The sequence below is a fragment of the Cupressus sempervirens genome, chromosome 2 (genome assembly GCF_028749045.1).
Source record: "Cupressus sempervirens isolate cs-2001-9-10 chromosome 2, ASM2874904v1, whole genome shotgun sequence".
Lineage (NCBI taxonomy): Eukaryota > Viridiplantae > Streptophyta > Pinopsida > Cupressales > Cupressaceae > Cupressus > Cupressus sempervirens.
In genome coordinates, this window is record NC_143119.1 from 654655768 (window position 1) to 654678891 (window position 23124).

At 30.5% G+C, this 23124-nt stretch overlaps 1 protein-coding gene across 1 annotated transcript; it reads left to right on the forward strand.

The window, feature by feature from the left end:
* Positions 1-1274: 1274 nt before the first annotated feature.
* LOC149575078 ((R,S)-reticuline 7-O-methyltransferase-like) lies at positions 1275-11319 on the forward strand. Its single transcript, XM_089815993.1, has 4 exons — positions 1275-1448; positions 10057-10702; positions 10790-10854; positions 10953-11319. Exons 1-4 carry the CDS (start codon positions 1275-1277, stop codon positions 11232-11234), a joined length of 1167 nt encoding a protein of 388 aa, XP_089672119.1. The 3' UTR covers positions 11235-11319.
* The last annotated feature ends 11805 nt before the right edge of the window (positions 11320-23124 follow it).

Genomic DNA, 23124 nt, shown 5'->3' on the forward strand with positions numbered 1-23124 from the left:
CTATTTTCTCCCTTATTTTCTCCACAAGTCTCTTATCATTTCTTACTCCCATGTCTCCTACTATCTCTTACTCCCCCTTTTTGATAATAATGCCAAAGAGTATATGCAATATTTTCAAATAGAGACAACAAAATGTGAGAGAAATTTAGAGTGTACCTTGAGAATAAGAGCCAATGCCTTATCCCAATTATCTTGAAAAATTTTGTAGGTGGAGAGTGCCACTAAAACTTTTGCAGAAAGTTCCATCATATGATCTGCTATGGAAAAATTGTTATTCTAAACAAATTTTTTTGAATATAAAATGTGTTTCTACATTGAGTCCATAACTAGAAGGATCATATTTTGTATATCAATCAGTGTGGATCTGATCTTGGCTTCCTCTCTTACTAATTCTACCTACATTTTTGACAAAAAATTTCACCTTCATGTGATGTGATGAGCTTGAACTAGGGTCAAGATGTAGCATTTGAGCACTTGCCTTCATATCAGTCTTATTTAATTTATCATTTATCTCCTTAGTATACTCGGTAACATCACAAAGCTTGCCAAGAAGTGATTTTGGATTGGTGAAGGCTTGTTCAAGATTGCTCAAAATTGTAGATAGCTCTACCTCGTTTATGGAAATGTGCTCGAGCATGTTATTATCAAACTTATTCTCTACCTTCTCTATGAGCTTTTCTTGGCCATAGGTATCCTCATTGAGCTTATTTATAGCTTCTTCCAAGTGCAACTAAATGTGTTGATATGAGTCAACATCAACACCTATAGCCTTAGTTATTATATTTTTGGCATTTTCAATTATGGTGAACTCTCTATCTATCTCATCTCTTAATTGTGGCATTCTCATTTCATCAACTGTGGCATTGTCCAAATCCAACTTAGGAATTACAATTTCTTTGTCCAAGTCAATGTCTTCATCAATAGCTTTTGTAGTAAGCATAAGTTTTAGAGGAGTCTTTGGTTTTACTTTTGAGCTTACATCCTTGGACTTAAAAATAGAAACAATAATAGAAATAGTTGGACTTGCAGAAAAGACTTGCATAAGTCCAGTTGAAGGAAAACTAAAAGATGTACTAACTGTGTCCAAAAATGATGTGCTATTAAAAAATGAAGTACCAATAGGTGGCATAAACATTGAAATACTTACAACTGAAGAACTGGTTGGAACAAAAATTGGTGCAGTTAAAGCTGAAGTTGACAAAACTATAGAACATACTAGAAAACTTACTATACATGGTGCTGAAGAAATTCACACAATTGGAGAATTGGAAACTATGCGTACTACTGAAGTAGATTGCTCAGGAGCTGATGAAGAGGGCTACAACTTGGTAGATGAAGTGGCTGATAGTTCCATTGTAGGTACCTGGACCTGTGAAGTAGCAAGTGAAGATGATATATCTGTGGTGGTGGCAATTATACTTGCTAAAGCTATCTCCAACACTAATGATGTAGCAATTTTAGGTGGAGAATGAGGAAGGGAAGCAATGACTTCTACTGTTATTTTCATAGGATCATCTTCTTCATCTTCTTCCTTGTCTTCCTTTTCAACTTCTTCCTCCTTCTTTTAATCATCAACCCTTAATGCCTGATAATCTTGAACATCAAAAGTAACACATGGTGCATTATCCTCTTCATCATCATCCTTGATTTCCACTGGATCATCATTAATTTTATGTAGATGATAGATGTTCTTCCACATGTTTGTTTTATCTCTAACAACATTATCAATATCTTTGATTAAAATCAAACATTTGTGGAATCTAATCATCATTTTACCTTCATTTTCTTTCATGGCTACCTTGACTTCTACATTTGTAAGATTTGGCAGTAACCTCCTCAAAGATTATTCATAAATATCTTTTTCTTTCTATAGAGAAAATTCCCACCTTGGTTGCAATCTTACTAACATTTTTTTTGAGAATTGAGGAGCAATCTGATCTGGGGAATACTTCCATTTTCCCATTTTGGTGAGTTCCAATTCCTCAATTTTCATCTTTTCAGCATCAATCCTTGTCTCAAACTTGAGAGCCTTGATGTTTTTGATACCTACTCCTTCCATCTATTTCAATCATTCCTAGAAGGTAAATGGGGGCTTGCTAAGCACAACTTCACCTTTTCCTTTTCCTTTTCCTTTTCCTTTTGATCTGCTAGTGAAAATAGTTGTGGGGGCTATTGGTGACTTGGTAATGATTATCCTGGCCTTCTTCTTTGCTAGCTCTGCCTCCTTCTCAACTTCTTCTTCTTCTTCTTCTTCTTCTTCTTCTTCTTCTTCTTCATCCTCTCCTTTACCCTTGGTAAGCATTAGAGGACCAGTGGTAGTTTTCAGCTTAGTCATCTTCCTCTTTCCTTTCCTAATTGCCTAGGGTAGCTTGATTTCAAGCTCAATTCTTGCTTTTCCCTCATCATATGTACCAAAATTTGATTTCTTGGGATCTATAGGTTCATTTATGAAGGCTTCAATAATATCCCTAGTTTCATCAATATTTACCTCATATGGGAGAGGTTTTACCCATGCAACTCAGGGCCTGACTGCCTAAATGTACACTTTATCACAATCATCCACGAAGCACACATCATCTTTATAATCCTCAACAAGCTTAGGAGGAATTTTGAACCTATTTTTCATCCTTTCCTTGAAATCTTCAAAGTAATTATCCATAATGTTGTCAAGGTTTACACCCATTTTTGCAATAAACTCATTTATTTGATAAAGGATAGGAACATCTTTTCTCCGCACAATAGAACCTGTAGATGGGAAGAAAATTTGCACATAAAAGAAAACACATGTCAACAAAGAACCAAATTTGGAAGGGTTGTTCTTTGAAGTCCTAATACTATCCATATTCTTGTTCAATTGTTTTAGCAGTAACTCTGACTAGTCAAGTTCCATGTTTTTCTTTACAACCTTAAATGCTAAGTCCACTACCTCACATGGCATGCTGCTCAAATGACTAGAGCTGTAAATCTTGTGGGCAATTACATGAATACCAAATCTCAATTCCACATCAAAAATAATGCTAATTTTCAAACCTTTATGGTCCCAACTCGGCTAGAGTTTTCTTCTGCAGTTCATCCCGACCTAGGTTTTTTGTAGATTTTTCTTTGTTTAGCATCAGGAGACTAGTAATCTTATGAATCATCTTCCTCATTATTAACACAGGCTGCTCTAACCATAATTGACCATTGTTCACATGACTAAGAATGTATCTAATTCACTTAATTTAAAAACTTTTTTGCAGGTGTGTGCTATGAGTTAACCCTTTTGTTTCTAGGTGCTTATGCTCGTGTTTTAATGAACCATCAACACACATCTCCCCTAAAGCACTATCCATTTCTAGGGTTCTAATTTCCTAAGTAGAACACTTAAAATGAGTACAAATTTTGTTAATTAATAGTACTTTTGGTGAAATTTTTTGAACAAATTCTTCACTGGAAATTCACTCGAAATCACCTAGATGCACCTAGAAATCTCTTAGCTCTGTGAATTCTAAAATTGCCATGAAAAATGAAGTCAAATTCTACCCTTTATGATGAAAATTCACCATTAATGCTAGGTACAATAATGACATAGTGCATGATAGACTATCATCCACTCACTAGCTCGGTTGAAACTTGTGATTCAGTGATCAAACAAACTTTCATTACTCCTGACCTTTCTCGGTAAAACCTGATCTCATGTATTCCCTTTATATCTGAAATACTAATTTGGATCTTCTACTTTCTTCCATCTAGAACTGCTCGAGATATAGCTTGAAAATATAGTTCCAGTTCCTCCTTCATGAGTCTAATTGGAAATGGTGGAGTCACCCACATTTTGAGTGACATGGCTATCATTTGAATTGTTCTGCACTGTAGATTTGGGAATCCACTGTTGTCTCATCTACTTCCTAATGTTATCATCTTTAGCTTTCTTCTCATCTTCAATTCTTCCTATATTCATGTAGTTTTTAACTATATGACCAATTTTACTACACATATAGTTTCTTACTATTGAATTTCCCTTTCTCAAGTGATGCCCTGTATAGTCTATGCCAATATGTCCATATTATCCACAATAGTGACATCTACACCAAGTATTGTAGTCCCATACAAATATTTCCTTGACTATTTGTTCAGCTAGATTGAATGATTTGGATCTACATTCAGATGCCTTGTGACCTTGTTTCTTGCATTTGTGACATTTAACTTCAAATTTTGGTTTCTCCTTGCATTCATTAGCTTTATGACCATGTTTATTGCAATTGTAACATTTTCTGTTGAATTTTTCCTTTCCATTGCTCCAACATTTGTTTGATGTATGACCTAACTTACCATAGTGATTGCAAGTAGGTCTTTGATTCCTTTGGGCACCTTGTTTGAAGGATTCACCTTCTTCTTTGTAACCAAGTCCTGCTTTACCTTTTTGCCTATGAAGGTTCTACTCACTTTGCTAACTCAATTGATCCATGTTTGCTTGAGATTTCATCATCCTTTCGTTGAGTTTCTTTTCTGAGATTAGATCAGCTTTCTATCTTTCATTGATTTGTCTTTCAGTGATCAAATCATTCCTTAGACTTTCATTTTCAAATCTCAAATTAATGATTTCCTCATTTGCATTGGAGAGTTGATTGATAAGACTTTCTTGCTGAAGGGATTGACTTTGATTTTCATTGTTCCTTGACTCCAAGTCTTCACTGGCTTTATTCCTTTGTTCCAAAATTTCACACATTCTTATTGATTGAACTTCTTGTTCTCTTTTCAATTTTCTTACCTCTTCTTGCAGAGAGCCATTCTTTACTAGGAGTTATTTGATTGCTTCATTTGCTTCATCTGAACTACTTGAAAGGAAAAAGTCTTTAATCTTTTCTTCAACATATTGGTGGTCATTCAATTATCTTGCAAGTTCCTTCCTTCTTTTTAGGGATTGGGAAAGATGCTCTTTTGCTTCCTTGAGTTGAGCTATGGCCATTTCTAGATCTAGCTTCTCATTGTCAATAGCTTTATCAAGTCTAAATATCTCCATTATCCTTGATCTTTGCTCAAGTTGTCAAGCTTTATCCTGAGAACCACTTTGCTCTGATAACAATTGTTGGAAATAATCAAGACTAGCTAGGTTACTAAGAGGGGAGGGGTGAATCAACAACCTCAAAATCTTTAGATCAATTCAGCACTCAACCATATAAATCATCCACCATTCATTCATTCATCTAATCTACTGCATGCATGAGAAAACATAAACATTCATAACACATGAACACAGTATTTTGGTGACCTAGAAACCTTCCAAATAGAAAGTAAAACTAGGGTGGGGATGATACCCACAAAACTTCACTACTGCACTATAAAGTTGGCCTGTTAGGGCTTACATTGACCACTTCTGATGATCCCCCCCATTAAGAGCAATTTGGACTACTAGATCAGCCTTGTTAGAGGTTTTACAAACATTCAATGAAGTATGCACTCTATTAAGAGATTTATACAAAGATTGTTAAGTCTATGAGTTGTTAAAGGATTTAGAAAACTAATTCACCTATCAGGATGAAACAATAGATCTGACTTAAAACTTGATAGCTGATTAGATCTTTGAAGTACATATCACCTTTTGTGACTTATATATATTTGTTGCTCCTTAATGACCTTGCTGTAAACTCTGCTCTACTGCTAATTCACATTCAATATTATCAAAATATTACATATCATTCCTTTATATTCTCATCCATATATTGCAAATGATACAATACATTACATATATACCATTCCAACAATTACAATTACAAGGTCAGCTAAAACACAAGTAAACAAAACATTATGAGTTAGCCAATTAGTAGAAAACTTGGGTTCTTCAAGCTGACTTGGTGACCTTCGAATACTCGACGTCCACTGCATTACTTAGCATCATCATGCCCTCGATAGAAGTAGAAGCTCGATCCATACTAATCACAAAACATAGCTTGGAACTCGGTAACCACTGGAGACTAGGTAGATATAGTGTCACTTGTTAGATACTAAATACTTTGATTACCTTGCTATCACTCAGTAGAAACTAGCTTTACATGACACAAACTGATAACTCGGCAGACACTATGAAGCTCGCTAACCACTACTTGTTCAATGAACACTATATGCTCAGTAAACACTGCTAAACTACACACTCACTCAGTAGCTTCAAGAATGCTTGGTATGGACCGCTTTAGTGATGAACTTACAAGGTAACCAATGAATGCTTTGTATAAGCTATAGACTGAGTGATGCACTTGGTATCCATTCAGAATCGAATAAGTGTTATCACTAATGACAAATACAACTTAATGCCAACAAAAGGTTCCTCTATGCACCTTGGGACCTAAATACTCCCTGTTGACCAAGAATAGTTGCCATATAAATTAAATTATTCTTAGCCTAAGAGGGATAAATTTAGGCAATATATGGTGTGGCCGGGGAAAACCATAAACTCTCATGATAGAAAATGTGGGAAATAGGAAAATATCTCTCCAATTATGGTCAAGTCTCTTTCCCTCAGGAAGTAGGGCTGGTCTCAAAAGGCCCTTCAATATATCAGGAGCCCTAAAATATCCTGGATCTAACATTTTCATAATTGTAACACTAAAATTATGGAAAAATGATACAAAATTATAAAAATGATATATGCTATCCCATAACCATGATCATAACTGCATTGGTAGACTTCCATTTATATTAGAAGTTTGATCGATGAAATCATAACTTATGTACCCTATATTCTTGTATAGAGTCAGATGCATCAATAGTGAATAGTTAAGGAAGGTGAAATCCTTTAATTCCCCACTCCGAGGCTTGGCAATATTCTTTTGCTTTAATTCTAGAATATTATTGACATAATCATATTCCCCACTATGGTAAGCATCTTGTACATCTCTTGCAATTATGAATTCTGCCCATAAACCATATCGGTCCCATCCTTACCCACCATCTTATGAACACCATTTACAATTTTAACAAAATAATTCTTGAATTTTTTCAGTGGCATCATCTTGTTGACCTTCTTAGTGTAATCACCCACTTCTTTCAGGTCCATGGGAATATGTTGTAGCATTGATCTCCTAGTGTATGCCTTGGTGTTTGCTTCGAATATCATCCAACAGTACACAATCATCTTCTTTCTTCTCATGTTGCTACAACAGATCTTTGTATAACAATTTCTCATTGAATATGACATCCCTTCTTCTTAGAATTTTATAATTTTTAAAATCCCAAAGCCTATAACCAAATTCATTAATAACAAGATATTTCTCATGAAGCATTTATTTAATATGAAAATGCCATAAGGTGGATCTATTGCAAATCATTTAAATGAGTATAATACTATTACTAGTCAATTATCTTCTGTGGGTATCAATTTTGATGAAGAAATTAGTGATCTCTTGATTTAATGTATATGAACATATTCTTGATCATCCTCTAGAAACTTCTCTAGAACTCTTCTGTTAGGTCTATACCTAATCATCACCTTGAATTTAATGATCCAACTCAATAATCTTATCATCAACACATTTTATATCTCCTAAGAAATCAACTATGTTGGCTTGATCTTACAATTTCTTTAGATTTGATCTTTTACTATCACTCGACAGTCACTTAATTTTGTTACTAAGTCAATAATGAAATACTCGAGCATTGTTTAAGCTTTTTGGCTCAGTATCAACTAACTTTCTCGGTTGATACTAATGCTCGGCCAACACTAGATTTGATCGGCACTAATTGTGGCTCAGTTGACACTAGCATTACTTAGCACCCCTTAGTATTTTACTTTTTTGTTCAGCTAGGCTTAGCCTTCTTGACATAAATAATTACTTTACTTTGTCAAAGTCTATCTAATCATATGTCCATTGTAACTTCCTTTTCATAACCTCAACCTTTCCTCTAGGTGCTATAGTTATGAATAACTCTCAAATCCTCTTCATCGATCAAATAGATACCATGTTTAGATTAGGTAGTAATATGTCTCATCCATATGTTTGACATCAATGCCAAAATAAAAATTGATCCAATTATAAGCTTCCAACATACCCAAGATTATGTATCATACTCAAATAGGGTATGTGAAAGGGAGATACATACGGGAAAACCTAATCACCTACTAGGAAGCCATGTACTAGGCAAAATTATCAAAACAAAACCTAGTAATGTTCCTAATTGACTAGGATATAGTCTATGATAGAATAGAGTGGAAATTTATCAAAATGATGATGGAATGCCTTGGGTTCCTAGAATTATTTATAAGAATAGTCTTCATTCTCATGAGAGATGCTACAACTTTGGTTGAGGTTAATGGTTCGAGATCCAATGAATTCCACATATTGAGGTATGTACAACAAGGATGTCCTCTTCCATCTTCCTTCTTTTTTCTAGCTATAGACTACCTTCACTACATCCTTAGAGATGGGTCTCTATCACCTAGAGTTAAGGGTGTCTTACTCTGAAACCTGGAGAAAATCTAAAATGTGCAATTTGTTGATGATATTGCTTTCCTAATTGATCTTTCATAAAATAATGTTGAAAATATTGTAAAGAAGTTGGATATATTTTTTAAAGCTTCAAGTAGTCAAATTTCCATCAGTAAATCAATAATGCTAGGATGGCAAGATACCCCACAAGACTGGTATGACAAATTTTGGGTTCTCATGGAGAGGGCCAAACCACACTATTAAATATCTTGGCATACCATTCTTAGTATCCCCTAATATCAATAACATGTGGAACTGGGTAAAATGCAAAATTGAAAAGAAGAAGTGGAACATAAATTACCTATCCTTAGCTAATAGAATACAAGTTTGTTAGATGGTCCCAACTGCATACAATATTCACTACTCCTCATCCTAGTTGTTCAATCAAGCACGCATCAACCACATTTAGAAAGTGATTATGAATTTTTTGTGGTCACATGGAAGAGTTTAGTAAAAAAAAATGCAGTAAAATGGGTCTGGTGTATCAAAAGGAAATAAATTGGAGGGTTACGGTTGAAGGATTTTAGATGGCAAGGATGTGCACTAGCAATCAAGTGGGTAGCTAAGGCATTACAAGGAGAGGAACCTTTGAAATTCCTAATAAGGAATAATATTTCTAGAGGGGTCCTTCAACTTGGGATCCTCCTATGTGGTAAATGGAAAATTAGGGTCAAATGTATTCAAGACTATATGGAAAGGATGGGAGTGGGTCAAACACTAGATAGGAGGAGCAAAGTTTATTGACAAGTCAAACAAGCTATGTGGTGAAAAATCACCATGGTGGAGCTTGGAGAGAAATAACAAACCTCTAGCCCTATTGCAAGGTTGTTTGGCCAAATATTGGTGCAAAATTGGTATTTCAAAATTTGGCAACCTCATTATAGATGAGATATTTTTTCAATTGGAGGAACTGGCAAGAAACTATCTCCTACCACACTCACATAAGAGAACCTATTCTATCATAAGAGAAGCCTGGTTACAAGCCAAACAACCCTTTAGCTATGGGGAAATCACAAATAGACTCTCTAATCTAAGATGGCCTAATAGGTCCCCCATTTTGGAAATCATAGCCAAATACATATACAACCTCCTTTTTTATTCAGATTCTATCTTTGACCATCTTAACTATAAATGGAGTATTGACCTTGACCAACCTATTTGATTAAATGCCCACACACTCTCGAGCATAGACCCATTGAACCGAAGATCATCTCCTTTATTTAGTAAGCCTTGCTGCATAAAATGCTAATCATCATGCCTACTAGTAATCCACATTCATGTACTGTCTGCTACCTTCCTTAGTCGATTGATCACATCCTTTTTTACTATCCCTTTACCAAGGGGTTTTGGATGCTTCTCGACATTAAAATTGGACATTGTATCTCCTATTTCATGTTATTATTGGCCACATACCTCATGTATCCAAAGGTTTTAATACTATCTGGGACATTTTCTCTTCTTTACTAGTATGGAAACTTTAGATTCATAGAGATGAGGATATCTTTAAGAGTGGAAATAAGGTTCTTGCTGGGTCTCTATGGAGACTCATTATTCATCATATATTTTTCCAAGTCTCCATTAACTTCAAAATTAGGGAGAAAAAATTCTGGCCATTCTTTCCAATTCCGATGAGCCTCTCTCTATTCCCCAAATTGCCTCCCTCATTTCTTCCTCCACCGGAAAATCTCCCATTAACTCTGACTACCTCGCCAGAATTCTCAGATTCCTCTCCTCTCATGGAGTCTTCTCCCAAACTCCAATCCTCTCCAAGAGCGGACAAGATGTGGAAAATGCATACAAATACGGATCGACGGGAATCTCAAAATTATTGGTGGAAGAGAAAGGGGGAAATTACGGAAAATCAAAATCGAAATCTTTTGCAGCACTTCTGATGATGGAGACGAACCGCAATTTCCTAGAAGCGTGGCATCATTTGTACGACTGCACTGTCCATGGCGGATCTCCGTTCGAGAGGGCTCACGGATCTCATATTTTGGATTTTGCCAATTCAAACCCTGATTTCAGTGCCATCATCAACGACGCCATGGCCAGCAACTCCCCACTGATAATGAACGTCTTCTTTGCAAATTATGACGGATTTGAGGGCGTCAAATCTCTGGTGGACGTCGGGGGAGGCGTTGGATCGGTGGCTTCCATGATTGTTCAGAAATTTCCTCACATTCGTGCCATTAATTTTGATTTGCCGCATGTCATTGCTTCTGCTCCAAAAGACATTCCTGGTATGAAAAATCCAAAATTTTTAAATTTTCAACAATCTACAGACATTTTAGTTTCCATATAAGTGATCAATCATGAAATTGTTGCAGGGGTTGAACATGTTGCTGGTGACATGTTTGAGAGTGTGCCTTCTGCTGATGTGATTCTTCTCAAGGTAAAATAATGTGTGTGAAAAGATTATCTATAGCTAATATAATGCATTTAATTGATTAATTATGGTTTCTTTGGTTTATGGTTTATGGTGAAATGCAGTGGGTTTTACATGATTGGAGTGATGAGGAGTTTGTGAGATTGTTGAAGAATTGTTACCAGGCGATTCCGGAGAAGGGGAAGGTGATAATTGTGGATGCAGTTGTGGAAGAGAATGGATATTTGGGGTTGGCTTTTGATCTGTTCATGATGGCTCACACTCATGGTGGGAAGGAAAGATCTGAACATGAGTATAAGATTTTATCTCAAGCTGCTGGATTTAAACGTTATAATATTATTAAATTGCCCTTTGTTCAGGCTGTTGTAGAACTCTTTAAGTTCTGACTGACTTGGGAAACTTTCTCAACAAGATGGTATTGTAAAATATTATATATGAATAAAGAATTAGTAAGATGCACAATCTAAATAAGTTCATTGAGAAAGTCAGATTTTATTGATTCTTAAATCTCTTAGTTTAGATTCATAAAAAAGAATCAACATTAAAAACATTTTTAAGTTGAGAGGCTTTCTACAGTGTCAACAATTGTCTTCAATTTAAACATTTGTCACTTATGTAAAAAATGACAGTTTTTATTACAGCATAATAAAATGGAGCACCATAGTTACCAAGCGTTACTCCATTTATTCACCTCTGTCCCCACATATTCAAGAGGAAACTTCTTCACACTCATCATCTCCTGCAACAAATGAAGTGAAAATTAATAACAAGTGCCACGTAGTGGCTTCTATTTGCCGTAGATTATAATAGTTTTAGTTAATTAGAATAATAATTTAAAAAATTAAAATTATTAAATATAATTTTATTACTAATTGATTAATATTTTATATATATTTTAGATAAAACTTTAATATAAAAAATGTAAGTTTCACATAAATGCAACGATACTATTATAACTACTTAATTGTATTTTAGTATATCTGTATATTAATACATTAATATTATTTTTTACTATAGATAACTAAACATTTATAAAATGAATAGTATTAAGATTAGAGATTTTGGCCCTAGATAATCATCAAATAATTGTAGTAGATTTTAGTCTAATAACAAAGTATTTTAAGAAAGATATAATTATTTATATTATATTTTTACCTTTTCATTTATTATTATACCCTTTTTCACAAATACTATATTTTAATATATACATAAGTTAATTAATAGAGTGACTGGTGATAAAATTAATATTTACAAACCCAAAACTATTTATTTCCATACAATGTTTTTTTAAAGCGAATGGGAAAAAATTTTGAGTGACGCTTCCAAAAAATTACCTCCTATAAGACCCCAAATATAAGAGCCAATGAAGTTGAAGTAAAATATTTTAAAGAAATTTACATGCTAAAAACTCATATATAAACAATCCATAAAATTAAAATATAAGATTAATTATTTTGAAGACAAATAAGAAATATCAGATTTTTTTTTGTCTTTAATCAATCATTAGTTCTTTGAACCAATAATAAATTAGTAATTATTTGCTTGGGTACATGATTATCTAGTTGTGTATGAATGCAATCCATTAGCTTCATTATAGCTATTTGTATAGAAAATTATGGAGAATTTTTAAAGAATGTCCATGATCTGGCCAGCCAAACGAGAAAAGTTACATATCCACAAAAAAATGGTTGGGGGATACAAGTTTTTTATTTTCACAATTTTAATGAACGTAATATTTTGATAAATTATAATCATATGAAATTAAATTTTTTTAAATTATATTACTTAACTTTTGTAAAATAAAATCTCTCTCTCTCTCTCTCTCTCTCTCTCTCTCTCTCTCTCACTCACACACACACACACACACACACACACAATTTTAAAAATATAGCAAAAAGCTAACTTTACACTTATAAGGAAACCATCAAACACACAATCCATATATTTAAAAATTGAATCCATTTAAATTTGCAGAGCAAACTAGAACATTTGATTTCATTTTTGGAAAAACAAGTGCTTGACTCTTCTCTTTTGCAAAAGGTAGGGACTCTAGCTCGAACAAAGCTCTTGTTAATAGAAGATTGGCAAGAAAACTTTGCTCAGCTTTATACCTTGTGGCATTACTAGACTTCTTCTACAAGTTTTTATTTTTCCATTGCCTCCAATTTTTTAAGCTTCAAACAGATTACAATTTTTTTCCCTATCAATAGCATTTTCATTCACTACAAATTTTATATAAGATAGAAAGGAAATAAGGTCACATATTTTCTACTGCCATCATCAAATTATAAGGTATGCTTCTTTTAGATAATTTAGATTTGATTTTTGTTTGCATTTAAGGCTTTTGAATATGAAATGGACATGATTATTCCATTCCACTAGTGGACAAAACTAACTCTGCAGTATAGAGTTCGTATTTGCATAACATTTGTTAGATGCTAGGTTCATCATGTACAAATCACAACTATATTCTTAGTGCCTAGCTCAAATCATATTTTTATTGTCTATAAATGTAGTTTTAATTCATAACAGTTACAAAAAATTTGAGAAAACAAATTTGGCCTTCCTCATTTTTTTGTTGATTGGGACATTATCCAAGAAAGGTATAAAAATAATCAAATAAACAACTTATATTTAGTGTTGTTAGATTAACAAATATATTATAACAATACAATTTGTAATAAGAGCTCAAAATGTTTGAAATTTTTTATTGCAACGAATAAAGAGATATATTATTTCTATAGGCTATCTCCTTGCTTTGTATAAATATATCATGTATACACTTAAAGTGTGTGTCTAAGTCAAAAAATCTTCATCATTCATATCTTCACACACTACGTCTTCATTTCTATTGTCAACTCTTAATACATTCTAGTTGATAGTATTTTTCTTTTGACTGAGTGTTTGATATTTTCTCAATTTCTTGCTAGCTGGTTGAAATCTACTAGCAACCATTGAAGTGGTTGTCATGGGAAGCGCCATAGAGAACACTAAAGAGCATCTCCACCAAAAAACTCCAGCAATTTTGTTTGTTGCTTATTTCAAGTTTATAGCTTATTCATAGTTTAATATTTTAAATTTTTAACAAAATACTTTTAAAAAAAGATCAAAGAATTAGTGTATCACTTTCTTTGTTGCTATGTCAAGAGTCATATATTTGGATAGCCAGGAGAATATTTTATTATTTTAAATTGTGTTAAAATAGAATAAGATTTTCTATTAACAAATAAAATAATAAAATAATGAACTATTTTCTATTTTATCTTCGATAAAAATAAATAAATGAAAAATATTTTAAAGATGTTTTACAACAAAATTTCTCACAGATTTTAGTTACAAAGAATATTAAAACCATATTTGAAAGTTGTGGTAACTGTATTTTTTATCTTATTGTATTTGTTATAGGCAATATACTATTGCAACTAGTTTTGCTTATCTAATGATTAATTTTTTCAATTCTAACTAACTAGATGTAAGAATTTTTATTTTTATTTTTATGTTTTGATCTTTCTAATGTTTACATGTGAGATTTATAATTTCTTAAATCGTTTAAATCATTTTACTCTAACTTGATTGGCTCATACAGTTTTGGTGTTATAGGAGTGGATTACGAGGAAGCATTACCCAATTTTTGAAGATGACTATATATAAAATACAAAGCATATAAAAATATCTCATAATTTTTCAAAATGGTTGTTCTATCAATCTCAACAATGATATGTAAGATGATAAAATTATGGTAAGTTTAAATTTTTAAGAAATCAAAATTTTCTAATAATTTCTTTTCTTTTCTTTTACCAAAAATATATTTTCTAACTAGATTAGGGAAAAAATATATGGACATAATGACATAAGATAATAAAATTTATAGTGAGTTACAAAATTTAACTAAGAACATTTTAAAAAAAAAACAATAATCAATAAATCCTAATATTACTAATCTGTTGCATTAATTAAATCAAAGTGATAAGAAAATTTCATAGCATTAACATAAAAATATTAATAAAATAAAGCTAGTCAAACTAAAAATTGTAAACTAAATAAATATAAACTTCATGACTATAAAATAATATATAAAACAAACTATAATTATAGAACATGCAATCTCCTCAATTGAATATTATAAACTACATAGGTTGTCCACAACAATGTCTAATATAATTTCTATATTATACAAAACTAACATTTTTAAATACTTGCTCCATGTTAATACTATTGTATCAAGGAGCACTACTCGATATCGATATACTAGCTTAGATATCTTTATATGTCTATCTAAAACACATCGAGAGATATAGAGGATACTAGCAATAATTTATAATTTTATATTTTTGTGGTACAAATTACCACACATCTCTAGAATCCTCCAACAACCCTAGCCTTGATTGTCCGTACACTTATATAAGGATGGAATTCTGCAATAGGAATGATTTTTGAATTGTTGGTAGAATCAATGCCTATAGCATCATAACATTAAAAAATAAATTCATTCCTATTGTAGAATAATAATTGCAGAATAATAATAATCAATGTAGCAACATTAAGAAACATAAAATAAAATAAGATTTATTACAAAATAATTTTTTTAGTGATAGAAAATCATATTTGGAAAACATAGAAAAAAATTCTATAGATTAAAAATTATTTTTTATAAAAATAAATAAAAATATTATTCATAAATAATTTAAAACAAAGTAATGATAAATTATATCATCAATATTTTTACTAAAATTAACTATATAAGTACAAAAAGCAATTATTTTATTTTAAAAAGTTATTGTTTCATATTATAAATTAAAAGATATAAAAACATTTTATATAAGAATTATTTAAATAAAAATCCAATTCAAATTTAAACTTTTCATATTTAAATAATGTAAATGATAAGTATAGCTATATTAAATCCAAAAAATAAATCTAAAATATAAACTAAATCTAATATTTCTAAAATTAACTAGTTAATTTTGTAAAAAATCAAATTATATATCTAAATGAAATTTTAAACTTCACTAAATATATAACTTTAGATACAATTTATTTATTTAATATTTTTTTTAATATTATTGATAGATTTTATAAATTAGACAAATAAAAATATATATTTACCATGACTAAATCCGTAAACAAAACAAGATTTTGAATTAAAATTTTTAAATGTAATATAATCAATATATAAAAATAGACTAAATTAACAAACAAAAATAAAATTAAAAATTAAAAATTAAAAATATAATACAATCAATATAAAAATTGATTTAAAAATAAATAAATCTATAAACACTAATATTAAGTTGAAAAGTTATAATAAAATCTATTCATCCAATAGATTTAATTAAAGAAAAAGTGTTTAATATTTTGTTCACTTGATTTAATTAAACATAAAATATCATATACTATTCAAGCCTTAAAATATTATTTATAACTAACAACTTTAAACTGATATGATAATGTGAAAAAAATTGCAAGTACACAAGTAGATAGAAAAAACAAGTGCCACGTAGTGGCTTGTATTTGCCTTAAGATATTATAGTTTATAGAGATATAATGACAAAGATTAAATATTTAATACTTATTAATTACTTGTCATGATAATATTTAACATTATTTAATTAATATATGATAAGTAGAAAGATATTTATGATCAGAAATAGTTTCTAATTTAATATGTAAATGTAATGTTTTTGATATATATATGTAATGTTAAATATTATATTTTCTTTAAAAAGTAAATTACTAAAAATTCATGTGTAGATATTTTTATTTTTATTCATTGGATATCTTCTTATTTCATTAATCATATCTTTCATATTCCATATTCTTATTATACCGAGAGGCATAACCTACAGTGGCAGAATGGGGGATCTAAAGTGGTGTGACTCTGTTAATGTTATATTTTTAATATTAAAAATTGAAAGCTGACTAAGTAAAATTAATACATAAATATAACTTCTATACCCTGTAAAATTACAAACTTTCATTCAATTTTAGTTTAATTCGTGACTTGAATTCTTCTTCTCTCAAAGGTTTGGCTCAAAAAGCTGCTTTCTCTAATTATATTCACTTCATCACTATTGTAAGAAAAATTATCGATTTCACTTAGGCCATTTAGATTCCATAGCTTCATCATGAGTTCATTGAAGAATAAATATTTCTTTGTAAAGGGAAAAACCCAAAATCTTGATACTCATGTGTGTCTCCATAGTAACATTTAGCTGTATTTCAGAGCTAATTTTTTGTTTTTAGTATTTTTCATGCCAACAAGATCGGTTTTACATTGTTTCTTTTGCCAAAGTTATCTTTTTTGAATATGAAAGTTGATTAATGAAGAAACTTCACTTCAACTCTTTCAATCATGTACAGTACTTTTTAGTCTCTCTCTATCTAGGGTGGATCCTTTCCCACTATAAGTTGGTGGAAACAACACATGTTGACTCATAATCTGGGAAACTTTATTCCTTATAGAAGGTTTCTATATGTCATTGCTAAACATTATTTTTCATTTTTCCAAATAATTTTACCTTTCTCTTTGCTATACATCTATTTTAGATTTCTACCCAATCTTTTGACACCAGAATTGACAATATAACCTTGTAATATTAACTTTTAAACAAAATGTCAACTCAACTTTGAGATACAACCTCTTTCTACATCTTTTATTAACTGCTCTAATAAATTCCTACATCACTAATATAGGTCAAGCATTAAACAAAAATGTTATTTAATGCAATTTTTATTTATCACTCAATGATAGAACTCTATATACTCTCTCCACTCAAATCTACAAGATTACTGAATCACTAATAATTGCCTATTAGCTTCAAGTTTTGTTGAACAAAGAACAATAGTTTGGGGACAATTTAAAATAAATAATATGAAGCATAATGTGGTTCATATCTGTAAATTATCAAATGTAGTTCAATGATTGTCAATATTAGTGGCCCATTGAGATCTACAATCCCTTTTTTCACTTTGTGGTAGGTACGACTGGACTAAAACTATTGTGCCAATGGTGACTACCACAGTTATTGAACCCTAGATCCACTTTTGTCCTTTCTTTTGTGTGCACCAGTGTCTATGTGCAATCTCTGCAAAACTAAAACTTTATTATTATTACAAAGCATATGCTTCAAATCCATGAGTAGAGAAATGATACCTGTAATAGTCAAGTTTTCTCCTTGCCTTTTTTTAATTTTGAGATCACAATTGGACCTTTGTAGTTTCAATAATCTTCTTAGATGTTCCTATCATGGCATAGGTGCCTTGATGGATAGCTAAGAGTAGACTATGATGGACTAAAATGTGCTGAGATAGAGTAGTTGCTCTTGCTAAGATGTGTATAATTACAAGCTATAGAGTACGTTTCAAGTACTCTTTTAGGAATGATTAGGGTTTAATTAGTTTAGGGTTATGGGTGAGTAAGGTTAAATTATATCCCCAAGTATAATTATAGCTTATTTAAGTTGGGCTTTAGATCTTAGTTGAATTAGTGTTAACATTAGTATTTTAGAATAAAATTAGAGTATAGTTTAGGGTTTTGTGTATATTAAATTTATTTATATCTTTCAAAAAATGATACACTTAGATTAAGATTTATATTAATCTCCATTTAGATTGTCTATAATTTTTATAAAAAGATAGGTTTTTTCAATAATTTAATATAAGAAAGTCATATTTATTTATGAGATATATTAATCTTTACTTCTCTAATTTATCCAGCAAAAGAAGAAATGAGTTCTGAGACATATCATCAAATGTTGGTAAGATTTGGAAATATTGAAAATCCAAATGAAGCAGCATCAAAGGCATATAAGAGACTACTAGCTGAAACCCTAATTGAAAGAGACATTGGTGCATAAGAAATGTGTCATATGTTATTAAATTTGCCATTAGTAGAAAGTAGCAGAGTATTTGTTATATTAAATGTTTCAAGAGAGGTATTCAAGCCAGTAATAAAGAATGAAGAAAATGATGATGAAGCTTACCTAAAAATTTTCATTCAAGGATATATGGATAGACCATATGCAATGGAAAGTGTCACACTAATAGATGCAGCTAGATCTTGGACTTCTAACTCTAGAAGAAAATGAGATAATAAATGGAAAAGAAGGACAATGGTAGCTATTGTGAAAGTGTTTCCAAGATTTACAAATATTCCTTAACAAAACTCACAAAAATGGATTTATTTTTATTGGTCAAAGTTATTATTGTACAAACAATTTTGTAATATACAAAGAGATATTGGAATAAATGATACTACAATTGTATCCAATTGGGAGTCCCTTTATTATAATCCATGGCATGTGGATAGGTAGACAATTGAAAATGAATCTAAAAACAATGTTGAAACTCATGATGATTCTAAACATGAAAATGAAATACCAAATAATCAAAATATAATTGAACATGAGTGAGATAATATCAAGACTACATCATGGACAAATGATGGATCTAATAGAAATAGATATGCATGGAAGAAGAGATATCGACAGACAGAATCTATGGAGTGCAAAATATCGATGAGAAGAATACACAAATAATGCAATAAATTTTATCAATGCTATGAAACAAAATTATTTAATTATACCTAAAGATATGATGATGAGTATATCACATGAAACTTTAGGTGCTAAGCAAAAGAAAGAACTTGATATTATTATGACATAGTATAATGAAGGTGAACATGTCATGCCATTATGTATGATAATTCAAGGAACAACTCAAAGAGGGAAATCATATCTAATTCAAGCAATCTGTCAAGCTCTTTATGATGCATCAACACCACAATGTTCTCCCCTATTATTATTAGCACCAACTAGAATTGCAGCTTTTAACATTGGTGCACCAACAATTCATTCAACTCTAAGAATTGCTCTTATAGATTTTTCTGAATTATAGGGCACAAGGCTCACAACATTACAAGAATAAATTCAACATATTAGGTACATATTAATTGATGAAATGAGTTCTATTGGTCAAAATTTGTTACAAAATATAGATTCGAGATTATGTCAAGCTTTTCCAAAAAATTCAAACATGAATTTTGGAGGAAGATTGATTGTTTTAGGAGGAGATTTGGGACAACTACCTCCTATTAGTGAAAAACCACCTTCTGATAGTAATGTTCATACAAAGTTATCATGAGTTCAAGATTATTGTTACTTTGGATAAAGTGTTCAAACAAAAAGGTGAAAGTGAAGACCAACAAAGGTTTCTCCAATTACTCACTAATATATGAGATGCAACTCCAACTATAGATGATTGGAAATTACTAATGACAAGGACAGATGTTTCATTGCCCCAAAATTTTAAGGAGGAATTTGATAATAATATTCATCTATTTTCAACAAATGATAATGTTCATAACCATAATAGAAAGAAATTGCATTCAATGAAAAAACTAGTTGCCCGCAACATTGCATCAAAAGAAGGAAGTACTAATATAGGGGGAGGTGAAAATGATGAACTATATATTGAATTATTACTTGCTAAGGATGGAAGGGTCATGTTAACATCTAATTTATGGATTGAAGAAGGACTTATCAGTGGAGCTTTGGGATACATTTGAAATATCATATACAAACCAAGAAATGCCCCACCAGATCCGCTAACATATGTTATGGTTGAATTTGAAAATTACTCTGGAATGCCATTTGAAGATGTAGCTCCAAAATTAATTACCATTTCTCCAATAAAAAGAGGCCACACATGTCAATTGCCTTTACGTTTGGCTTGGGAATTAACTATCCATAAATAATAGGGATTAACACTTTCTAAGGCAACAGTTGACATTAGACCAAGAGAAAGGATAGGACTAATATTTTTTTCTATATCATGAGTTAAGTCTTTGGATGGACTTCAAATTTCACCACCATTTTCTTATGATTGTTATGAAAAGATGAAGATAGGGAAGCAAGTTGTGAAAAGGAAAGCACAAGAGGAACGACTAAAATCTCTAGAAAGAGATTAATTGTATGCATTGTATATACTATATTTCAATATCAATAAAACATAATTGATATGATAAGCATCATGCTTTAAAAAGAATAATTATAATTAATAATTCAATAGATTTCAGTTTTACATGTTGCATTGCAGATGCTACTAGCTTAGATATCTTTATACATCTGTCTAAAACACACCAAGAGATATCAAGCTCAAGGCACCTATTTCAATAAAAATATTATTGAAAATAGATAGGTGCCCCAAGCTCGATATCTCTCGGTGTGTTTTAGATAGACATATAAAGATATCTAAGCTAGTATATCGATATCGAGTAGTGCTCGTTGATACAATAGTATTAACATGGAGCAAGTATTTAAAAATGTTAGTTTTGTATAATATAGAAATTATATTAGACATTGTTGTGGACAACTTATGTAGTTTATAATATTCAATTGAGGAGATTGCATGTTCTATAATTATAGTTTGTTTTATATATTATTTTATAGTCATGAAGTTTATATTTATTTAGTTTACAATTTTTAGTTTGATTAGCTTTATTTTATTAATATTTTTATGTTAATGCTATGAAATTTTCTTATCACTTTGATTTAATTAATGCAACATATCAGTAATATTAGGATTTATTGATTATTATTCTTTTTTTAAAATATTCTTAGTTAAATTTTGTAACTCACTATAAATTTTATTATCTTATGTCATTATGTCCATATATTTTTGCCCTAACCTAGTTAGAAAATATATTTTTGGTAAAAGAAAAGAAAAGAAATTATTAAAAAATTTTGATTTCTTAAAAATTTAAACTTACCATAATTTTATCATCTTACATATAATTGTTGAGATTGATAGAACAACCATTTTTTAAAATTATGAGATATTTTTATATGCTTTGTATTTTATATATAGTCATCTTCAAAAATCGGGTAATGCTTCCTCGTAATCCACTCCTATAACACCAAAACTGTATAAGCCAATCAAGTTAGAGTAAAATGATTTAAATGATTTAAGAAATTATAAATCTCACATGTAAACATTAGAAAGATCAAAACATAAAAATAAAAATAAAAATTCTTACATCTAGTTAGTTAGAATTGAAAAAATTAATCATTAGATATGCAAAACTAGTTGCAATAATATATTGCCTATAACAAATACAATATGATAAAAAATACAGTTACCACAACTTTCAAATATGGTTTTAATATTCTTTGTAACTAAAATCTGTGAGAAATTTTGCTGTAAAACATCTTTAAAATATTTTTCATTTATTTATTTTTATCGAAGATAAAATAGAAAATAGTTCATTATTTTATTATTTTATTATTTTATTTGTTAATAGAAAATCTTATTCTATTTTAACACAATTTAAAATAATAAAATATTCTCCTGCCTATCCAAATATATGACTCTTGACATAGCAACAAAGAAAGTGATACACTAATTCTTTGATCTTTTTTTAAAAGTATTTTGTTAAAAATTTAAAATATTAAACTATGAATAAGCTATAAACTTGAAATAAGCAACAACCAAAATTGCTGGAGTTTTCTGGTGGAGATGCTCTTTAGTGTTCTCTATGGCGCTTCCCGTGACAACCACTTCAATGGTTGCTAGTAGATTTCAACCAGCTAGCAAGAACATTGAGAAAATATCAAACACTTAGCCAAAAGAAAAATACTATTAACCAGAATGTATTAAGAGTTGACAATAGAAATGAAGACACAGTGTTTGAAGATATAAATGATGAAGAGTTTTTTACTCAGACACACACTTTAAGCGTATACATGATATATTTATACAAAGCATGGAGATAGCCTATAGAAATAATATATCTCTTTATTCGTTGCAATAAAAAATTTCAAACATTTTGAGCTTTTAGTACAAATTGTATTGTTATAGTATATTTGTTAATCTAACAACACTAAATATAAGTTGTTTATTTGATTATTTTTATACCTTTCTTGGATAATGTCCCAATCAACAAAAAAATGAGGAAGGCCAAATTTGTTATCTCAAATTATTTGTAACTGTTATGAATTAAAACTACATTTATAGATAGTAAAAAATATGATTTGAGCTAGGCACTAAGAATATAGTTGTGATTTGTACATGACGAACCTAGCATCTAACAAATGTTATGCAAATATGTACTCTATACTACAGAGTTAGTTTTGTCCACTAGTGGAATGGAATAATCATGTCCATTTCATATTCAAAAGCCTTAAATGCAAACAAAAATCAAATCTAAATTATCTAAAAGAAGCATACCTTATAATTTGATGATGGTAGTAGAAAATATGTGACCTTCTTTCCTTTCTA

Bases quoted from the DNA above. Each gene is read 5' to 3' on its own strand.
- LOC149575078 (XM_089815993.1), top strand. From the start codon at position 1,275: ATGCGTACTACTGAAGTAGATTGCTCAGGAGCTGATGAAGAGGGCTAC. The intron at 1,449-10,056 runs GTAGCAATTTTA...CTTCAAAATTAG, and splicing joins CTATCTCCAACACTAATGAT to GGAGAAAAAATTCTGGCCAT. The intron at 10,703-10,789 runs GTATGAAAAATC...AAATTGTTGCAG, and splicing joins TGCTCCAAAAGACATTCCTG to GGGTTGAACATGTTGCTGGT.